The sequence below is a fragment of the Antrostomus carolinensis genome, unplaced genomic scaffold, assembly GCF_000700745.2.
Source record: "Antrostomus carolinensis isolate BGI_N321 unplaced genomic scaffold, ASM70074v2 scaffold21616, whole genome shotgun sequence".
Classification (NCBI taxonomy): domain Eukaryota; kingdom Metazoa; phylum Chordata; class Aves; order Caprimulgiformes; family Caprimulgidae; genus Antrostomus; species Antrostomus carolinensis.
In genome coordinates, this window is record NW_010321441.1 from 1 (window position 1) to 9,537 (window position 9,537).

At 48.6% G+C, this 9,537-nt stretch overlaps 1 protein-coding gene across 1 annotated transcript in view; it reads left to right on the forward strand.

Moving 5' to 3' along the window:
• Positions 1–252: 252 nt before the first annotated feature.
• LOC104526483 (myosin-7B) overlaps positions 253–9,537 on the forward strand; it is a gene marked incomplete at both ends in the record, with an annotated part of 10,895 nt that continues 1,610 nt past the window's right edge. Inside the window, 10 exons of the mRNA XM_010169941.1 lie at positions 253–403; positions 1,298–1,321; positions 3,207–3,299; positions 4,096–4,159; positions 4,282–4,380; positions 5,421–5,524; positions 6,071–6,209; positions 7,521–7,639; positions 8,465–8,614; positions 8,951–9,121. Of these exons, the coding sequence (XP_010168243.1) occupies positions 253–403; positions 1,298–1,321; positions 3,207–3,299; positions 4,096–4,159; positions 4,282–4,380; positions 5,421–5,524; positions 6,071–6,209; positions 7,521–7,639; positions 8,465–8,614; positions 8,951–9,121 (1,114 nt within the window). The remainder of the gene's footprint in view (positions 404–1,297; positions 1,322–3,206; positions 3,300–4,095; positions 4,160–4,281; positions 4,381–5,420; positions 5,525–6,070; positions 6,210–7,520; positions 7,640–8,464; positions 8,615–8,950; positions 9,122–9,537) is intronic.

The following is a 9,537-nucleotide window of genomic DNA, read 5'->3' on the forward strand; positions in this document are numbered from 1 at the left end:
CACCATATCAGCGGTGGGCAGCTGACCCCCCAGGGCACCTTCCAGGAGGCAGCCAGAGCCTGGGCTTGCTGCTGGAGGACATGCTGAGGATGGAGCTGGGTTTCACTCCAAAGACAAGCCCCAAAGACAAGCACGTACACCCCCAGGCTGGAGGGACTTGATAGTGCAGGCCTCCCTGTCCCTCCAATACTTTGCTTCTCCCTCCCAGCACGATGAGTGGGGCAGCAGGTTGGCAGGGTCTCTTGGTTGAAGTTTTGCCTGTTCTTTGCCTCATGTCCTTGATCTGTGTATTTCTGTTACTCTAAGCGGAGAATCTGGTGCTGGTAAGACTGTAAACACCAAGCGGGTCATTCAGTACTTTGCCATTGTCGCAGCCTTGGGCGACACACCGGGCAAGAAATTAGTAAGACCCTGTTTTGAAACAAGTTCTTGCTGTTTTCTTCCTTTCTTTTTTTTCTTTTTTTTTTTCTTTTTACCCCCTTCCCCCTTTCTTCTTCTTTTTGTTTTTCTCTTTTTTTTTTCCCTTCCCCCAACTTTTTGCATTTGGAAGCGTGTTTTGGTCTGACCCACCCAGGGCTTGGCTTTTCCTTGACTTTTGAACAAGCAAGGCTTGAAATTATTCTGCTCAAGGGGAAATGGAATTTTTTATATTTTTATTTTTTTTTAATGTGTCTGCTCAGTCTGTGCAGCCTGGAAGAGGTGCTTTAGATCCCCTCTTGACCTTCTCTTCCTCCTTCAACACCCCACAGATCTTCTTCTTAAAAGAATGGAGTAAACCTGCCATTTCCCACCTTGCCTCTTTTAAGCCTTGCTTTTCGTCCTTTTCTCCTTCTTTTTTTTTCCCTCCTCTTGTTCATTTTGACCCTTTTCTACCTTGTGCTTTTCTTGCTCTTGTTTTGATTCTTGCATTTCTTTGGTGCTGGTTATTTTTGAGCTGCTCTTGCAATTGCTTCTTTCTTCTTGATACGTTGAGGCTCCAGCCTGCTTTTCCCTTGTAGAAGCAAACTGGCTGCTTTAGGTATCAGACAAGCAATACTTCAGCGTTTATTTTCTTTACTCTTCTTTGGGTTTGGATTTAACTGTTCTTGCTTTTTGATGCATTTCTTTATTTTCTTGAGCTAATCTATTTAACAACTTTTTGGCATCTCTTATAAAATTTAATCCTCCCTTTTTTTTTTTTTTCTTGGACGTTTTTTTGGCACTAAATGATCATGCCCTGCTTTTCTGACCATGCTTCTTGTGGTTCTTGCCTGGCTTTTCTGGATTTCTAAAGAAAATTTTCTTTTCCTTTCTCTAGGCAGCTCTTGCCACTAAAACTGGGGTAAGTGTTGTAGACTCCTAATCTTTAATGCTGAGGACAGAGTTGTGCTGCACCGCAGGGTTATGGTGGGGTGATGAGGAATGTCTGTGTGGGGCCTCTGCCTTGGGTCTGGGAGCAAGGGCTGCCCCAGCATCTGGGCAGCATTTAGTTCTCCTCTTGGCTTTGTATCTCCCACCTTCCCCTAGTTTGAAGCTTTGGTGTTTCATCTCTTAGTGACTTTCTACCTTTCTGATGCCAACCTCTCCTTCAAGGGATCATTACTCTTCAGATGATTGTTTCTAACCAGCACAGTGTCTGCCTGGGGGTGGTGTGGGCTCCTCCAAAGATAAGGTGAAGCCTCCACTCCCTGAGCCATTAGTGTCCTGCCAGCCCGGAAGCTCAGCTGAGGGCAACGGTGGTGAGGAGCAGGGGAAGAGCCTCTTTGCTGCAGGCAGCACTGTGCTCTGGCTGCAGAGTGGGGTCCTGATGATGCCTGGACATGCCACCCTCTGCAAAGACCTGAACTGCCTTGGCCCACCACATTGGAGGCAGCTGATGTCCTTCTCTGGGGTGAATTTCTGAGGTGCTTGCTTAGCTCGAAGGAAACAACTTCAGAAATCCAGCAAAGGTTCAGTCCCTGGTACTCCCAGCACCCCAAAGGCTCAGCCATTTCAGCAGCTCAGTCGTACTTCCTCAGCCCTCAGTTTCTCTGAATGCTGAGGGACAACCTTTAGGTGATGCACACTCTTGGTTTGGGGATGCTCATTAACAGGAGTCTCAGACCACTTGGGCAAACTTACTAAGAGCAAGATAGCTGAGGGGCTCAAGCTGTGGGTCCTGGGGCAGCCCCCATTAATTCTCACAGACCAGGCAATTTTAGATGAGGCTGAGTTTAAAGGTAAGAGATCAAAGGCTCTCCGAGTGACCAAATGCAGAATCATGAAGCTGTGATTCACAGCTGCTCCCTGTCTCTTTTGCCCTTCACATGCCTGGAGCTGCAGAGGTGGGCAGCAGTTGTGGGCCCAACGTTGAAAAGACAACACAGCTCTTGGTGGGCAGAGCCCAGAGCTGGTGTTCTCCAGGAAAGCCCTATGGACTGTAATGTGTCAGAGTATGGGCAAAAGCTCCCATGAAAAATCCTGCAGGTGCCTGTACCACCAAACTCTACTACTGTTGTCCTTTGTGCAGCTTGGCACAAGTCTCTTGCTTCTCACCTTGAATTCTTATCCTGCTTTGCCTGCATTAAGGTAGAGGCTGTCTTCATCTTTGAACTGTGCCTGTGAAATACAAATAGAAAAACGAGATTAGGGAAGATTAATCTTGGAGCTTGTTCAGGAGAACTTCAGTAAGTTCAGCAGATCACGCCAGCTGAGACCTGTGATGTGTTCCCACCACACTGTGACCCTGCTATGCATGATGTTGATGTAGAGAGTCATAGATCAAGCCAGTTTTCTGGATCTCTTCTGTTGCAATGTGCTGTGATTTGGACTGTCCAGGACTTTGGTTTGGTGGAAGAGGAAATGCCTGGCAGAGTTAAAGAGCCTGAAATGTTTCAGACTGTTGTGACAACATGTGCCTGCTCTTGGTTTGCATATTGTAGGAGCCTGAGAAAGGGGCTAAGGACTGCTGTGTGCAGAGGGGCCAGTAGACTGGATCATCAAAGGGGCCAGTTAAGGCAAGAAGAAGCCCACAGAGAGCATTGTTGCAAAAAAACCTAGCTCTGCTGACCCCTAAACCGAGCTGCATTGTCTCCTGAAACAAGGAGATGCCTCAGGAGCAGGAGGCTCTTAAAGACAGCCTAGCAGGCAGATGGTGCAAGGAGCCCCACTCTGTTTCCCTGAGTTGTTGGTAACAGCCCCTCTGGCTGGGAAGGAGCTGACAAATCCTTTGTTTTTTTGTTTTCCAGGGCACCCTCGAAGATCAAATCATAGAGGCTAACCCAGCTATGGAAGCTTTTGGCAATGCCAAAACCATAAGGAATGACAACTCCTCGCGTTTTGTAAGTGTCTTGGCAAGGCAGAGAGCTGATGAGCCGTGTTTATGTAAAGCTGAATACATCACTTGTGCTATTGTGTTTTGTACGGTGGAGCCAAAGGCACGCAGGAGGAAGCTGGCTCTGCTTCCTACTGGGACTGGACTGCTGAGGCCAAGCTGCTTCTGGTTAAAATCAGTGCAGTAAATGGTGTGCTGCTCAGAATGAATTGCTCTAGTGTCACAGCCTGTGGCTGGAGAGAAATCCCTTGCAGGACCAAAGTTGAGAGGGACAGTAAGCACAGTCTGAGGTGCTGGAGCTGGGACAGACAAGTGTGCCTCTTCCAGGGAGCAGCATCTGGTTTGGTAAGCCCAGCCTGGGTCTGCTGTGAGATGCAGAGCTCATCAGCCACAGGTGGCTTCCATGCCTGTTCTTGTGCCTTGGAGGGAAAGGAGACACTCCTGGGTGAGATTCCTCAGCACAGAGCAGGAGGCTGAGGGCAGGCTCAGCATCACACTGCCCCACAGAAGAGCTGAGCTTTAAGAACAGGCCTGAAGACAGGGATTTATCTGCTGTGAGTGAAATATCTGCTTGCCTAGTGTTTAAAGCCTTAGGTGATGCTGTCTGACCCTCTGCACATTACAAACAAGAGAACTTCGCCCACCTACCCCCCATGGAGCCCAGTAACTTGCCTGGCATCAGCAGAAGCCCTAAGAAATGGGAAATTACCAAATGTCTTGTAGTTGTCTGAGATTTGTAGGAGCTGTTCAGAATTGTACTTGTGTAGCCAAGCTCAGCACTTACCTCCTGCACATGTTTTCAGGGCAAGTTCATCCGGATCCATTTTGGCCCCTCAGGGAAGCTGGCCTCTGCAGACATTGACATCTGTGAGTAAACACATGCCAGCTGCAGTGGGGAGGGATTTCATCTCCCCATTTGTGCCAATGCTGGGTCAGCTCCAGGAAAGAACAAGCCCTCCTCTAACCCCTCTGCCCTACTTGATCCTTAGACCTTCTGGAAAAATCAAGAGTGATTTTCCAACAACCCAAAGAGCGAAGCTACCACATCTACTACCAGATCCTCTCTGGGAAGAAACCAGAGCTGCAAGGTAAGGCAGCCAAAGCTGCAGCATAGCCTTTATAGCACGGTGGCTTGAAAATAGCCACAAAGGGCTCTGTTGTCAGGTTTGAGGCTCATAGGGACTGAGGAAACCTAGCTCACTGCCTTCAAATGCTTTGCTGGCTGCACAGGATCATAGGATCAGTGGATAACTCAGGGTGGAAGGGATTTCAAGATGTCATCTGGTCCAGCCTCCTTTATCCTCACAGGCAGAGAAGCCAGACTAAAGCCCTTTCTGGACCTGTTTGGGAGCAGAGAAATGGTCACTCAGGGTCTGTCTGCAGGGTGGGAGCACGCTTTGTAGAGCTGCCTTGCACAGAGTCATCATCACATGGCAGTTACAGCACTGACCTCAGCTTGTCCAGGATGGATATTTACTCATTTTGGGGTGGGGGCAAGTGTTTTGCAGCCCTCTCTGAGCTCCTTCAGCCACCCTAATGAGATGACCTCTTTCATGTGAGCTTGAAAACAGCTGTACAGCTCACTGGTAGCAGCAGCCCTGGTGTAGACATATACTAGATGTGTTCCCCAGGAGAGTCCCAGCTGTCCCAAATTTGTGCTGGAGCAGTGCTGTGCTCGGAGTAGCCCTGCCCTCCAGGTGCCAGGCCACACGGACAGCACAGGAAACCCTTCCACACTGCAGAGAGATGGCTGGAACATCTCTTGTGGTTGCCAGCTTCTTGGCTGTGGGCTCTTGAGCCTGTTGCTGGCTCGAGAACAATACCTTATTAGGCAGGTCTGGAGAGTTGTGCTGAGCAGTAATCTTATCTGGTGGTCACAAGGACACGGATGGCCACTTCTAAATCAGTCTTCAGCCAAGCCATATCCTAAGATAGCAAGCAGGAGGCACATCATAGAAGAGATGGACCCATGTGTGGGCCTGCCTGAGTTTACAGAGACTGTCTCATCAGCTAGTGCCCTCTAGTTGAGACCAGTGAAGACCTCTTCATCTGCGGCCAGGGTTGACTCTCTGCTCCAGCTTTGTCTCTGTCAGACTGACCTCACCTTCTGCATGTCTTCCCCCAACAGATATGCTGCTGCTCTCCCTCAACCCCTATGACTACCACTTCTGCTCTCAGGGTGTAACAACTGTGGACAACCTGGATGACGGCGAGGAACTCATGGCGACAGATGTATGTGTACTTCCTTCCCACTGCACAGCCTGAGGCAGGGGACTGGGGGAGGGCACAACCTCCTTCTGGGCAGACATGGGGATGTGTCCTGGCTTTTCTGTGTCCCTCTAAAGTACCTGTGAGTTCCCTCTGGAATATTGGCAGCTGCTCTACACATGCTGTGAGCCTACAAGAAAGAGCAGAGTGACTTTGATGTCCATCAACAGCCTCCTCCAGGCAGAGAAGGGAGAGTAATTCCCTGCATTAGGAAGGGCCTTTAGCACATGAGCACTTCCCATGGCTCCCATGAGGAGATGAGACCTCAGCTCAGAAAACCTCCTGCTTGTGGACACTAGGCTAGTCCTTTTGCTTTCAAATAAATCTTGTGGGAGCTAGACTCACATTCAAAATCCCATGGCCAGGATTCCTTGGCTAGGTGCTGGCCAGGTAGAGCACCCTGCCCAGAGCCCCAGGGATAGGGAGAATGCCTTAGGAGATGGTGGGAGGACCAAGCCTCACCTCAGAGTGGTGATTTTGTTCTATCTATACTGCTTTGCCTCTCCTCAGCACGCCATGGACATCTTGGGCTTCAGCAATGATGAGAAATACGGCTGCTATAAAATAGTGGGCGCTATCATGCACTTTGGCAACATGAAGTTCAAGCAAAAGCAGCGAGAAGAGCAGGCAGAGGCTGACGGCACTGAAAGTGAGTTTGGCTCCATCCTGCCAGATCTGCCCAGCCTGGGTTGGGCATGCAAATTCCTCCAAGGGCAGTCTGTGATAACATCCCTGGCCTGGTCTGTGAAGGTCAGTGACCATGATCCCAAGCAGACACACTGTCTTAGGACCTGCTGTAGGTGCACAAAGGAGCTTGTCCTTGAGCAGGCATATTTAGGACACCCTTTTCTGCAAGCGTTAGGTGGTCTCATTTGCATCAGGCTTGCCTCACAGACTGTCACGCCCTGGCTGTGCTTCACCTTGTTCAGTCTTCTGCTCTTCATCACCTCTTCTCTTGCACTATATTAGACAGCCTTCCAGAGCAGGTTAACCACAGAACATGAGCTAGGCCATGATCAGGACTGCAAGGACCTGCTCAAGTCACAGCCACCTGAAGAGTGGTTAGAGTAGGATACAGTCACTGTCTAAGACTGTTCCTTGTTTGGTGCTTAGGAAAATCCAATGCAAATCATAGATCTAAGAGAGTAGTCAAGCTGCAGAGCAAACCTCAAAATTCAGAGCTCAGGTTCCTTGTTTGGTGCTTAGGAAAATCCAAATCATAGATCTAAGAGAGTAGTCAGGCTGCAGAGCAAACCTCAAAATTCAGAGCTCAGATATTTTCTACTGCAGCTGCAGTGCTGCTCCCAGGCAGGCTTCAAGGAGAGGGTGACTTTCCAGCATGGGGAAGGATGAGAAGGGGGAAACCCTTAACTGGAAGGCTTAAGCAGTAACTACACATCAGCTGAGGCAGGGATCCAGCAGAAATGACTACCTGAATCAGACCTTATCATGCTAACATCCATGAATGAAGAGTTCCCCTTGCCTGAGGAATGTCAACACAGGATACCTGGTAATTACAGAAGATTTTGATCTAGATTTAAAAAAAAAGTGATTTTCTACCTATAGTCTGTTGTTAGGAGTCTACGAGAGATAACCAAGGAAATCACCTCTCTTCTGGTCTGTTCAAATTCTCTGCATGAGAATCCAGTCTTCCACTGGAAAACGCATAGAGAACCCCAGATCCAGAAGACTCAAAACCCTGATAGGCACCTGATAAAGAGCAGCAGGTCTGCTATGGCCATCTCCTCCAAACAGAAACTTCTCAGGCAGGAGGTCCAGACTTTAAAAGCATCATACAATATCCAAAATGGAAAATCACACTAGACACTGGAGGAGACTGGAGCAGGTGGAAAGACTAGTAGAGTTAGCATTGTTCAGCAGAAGACCTGGTAACTTTTACTTTTTTTTTCCTTCCTGGGACTTCCTTGCTGGCTCCTCATGCCTTTGTACTGTTTTACAGGTGCTGACAAAGCTGCCTACCTCATGGGAATCAGCTCAGCTGACCTCATCAAGGGGTTGCTCCATCCTCGTGTGAAAGTGGGCAATGAATACGTGACCAAAGGTCAGAATGTAGAACAGGTGAGTGTGCTGGGACACAGGCTTCCTGCTCACGCTGGTATGTGACTCCTCTGCAGGCAGGACCATCTCATAATGTTTTCTGCACAGGGTGACTGGTGCAGAGAACAGTGACTGGTGCTTCAGTTCACTCCCTGGGGTTTAGGAGGAGACTCCAGAGCAGCATGAGAAGGTGTATCCACAGTCACTGGCTTTTAGCAGCTGGGAAAGTTGGTGGCAGAGCTGGCAGATAACTTTGGATATTAGCCATGGCTCGAGGTTCAGTTCAGTGTCTTTGATGTATGGGTTGGATCACAGCCAGAAGAGGTCCAGTTTCTGTGGATCTGCTTCAGAGACAGTCACACTCCCATGAAGAGTTCAGCTCTGGAAAGTAAAAAAACCTCATGTAAATACTCATCTAAACTGGTCTTGTGGGAGACTCAAATGCACCCAAAATGTATCCTGTCAGATTCCAGCCACATCACAGTGAGGAACCCAAACCTGGCCTGAATAGCACAAGCCAGTCCTGGAGTAAAATTCAAGAGGACTGTAGGAGCTGGTGTCTTATCCAAAGTCAGCTGTATGCTCCTGCCATGCACAAGGCTTCTGAAATATCACATTAGACTGAATCTGTATCCTAAGACCTTGGAGGCCAAGTCCAGGTCAGGGACACAGGAACACACTTGTGAGCATGTGAAAACTAATCTTGGAGCATATACTGTAACCGTGAATTCCCTGGATCTGTCTGTCCTTTGTGTGCCAAGAAGAGCTCTCTTCTTCAACTTCTAGCTCCTACAAAACCTGGGAGAAGCGAGTCCTCATGACCTGCTCTCTGATTTGCTTTGGCAGGTTGTCTATGCTGTGGGAGCCCTGGCTAAAGCCACCTATGATCGCATGTTCAAGTGGCTGGTGACTAGAATCAACAGGACCCTAGACACCAAGCTGGCCAGACAGTTCTTCATCGGAGTACTGGACATTGCAGGCTTCGAGATCTTTGACGTGAGTTCTGCAGGCCCCCTGCAGTGGGTTCAAGAGAATGTTGTAGCTAGACAGCTCAGTCCCCTAGTGACAACTGTATCTTCTCCAAGAAACTGCTGGCCTTGATAAGAAAAAGAGCTCTTATTTCAATTCATTTGTCTGGGGCAAACAGGCAGCTCACAAGGACTATTCTAACATTGCTGTGGGCACATCTCCAATGATTCCTGGCTACCTGCTCTGGTAGCAATCCAGCTGAGCCTAGCAGAGATCACTCTTCATGCCCAGACAAAGCAGAAGAGTGAATCCCTTCACATCTGGAACTCCTCCTTCTGATGCAGATTTGTTTTGTTCTTACAGTACAACAGCTTTGAGCAGCTGTGCATCAACTTCACCAATGAGAAACTGCAACAGTTCTTCAACCACCACATGTTTGTCCTGGAGCAAGAAGAATACAAGAAGGAAGGCATCGAATGGGTCTTCATTGACTTTGGCCTGGACCTGCAGGCTTGCATTGACCTGATTGAGAAGGTAAAGCATGAGTCAGGGCACAGGAATGGTACTTCTAATAGGCAGCTTGTTTGCAAAGGCTGGAACAGTGAGAGATGCTCTGCTACCAGAAATGAAATTATTCCCTCCCCAGTCAGTGGCAAGCACCCAACTTTGTTTTCCCCACACTTACAGCTCAGAGCCTCCAGCCCATTAAGTCCTTTTTGACACAAATTTTGACTTTATGAATCCACAGAAATTCTGTTCTTAACCACGGGGGAGCCACAAAACCTGGTGTGGCCTTTTCCTCCAGAGAACAGTGATCTCTACCCCTTTTTTCCTACCCACTTGCTGCCCCTCAGTGCCTCTTACTCGAGTACTTGCTGATTCACAGCAGCTTGTATGAAAGATTTCTACAGTTGCTTGGAGGAAACTCACCTTTTTTTTTTTTTTTTGAA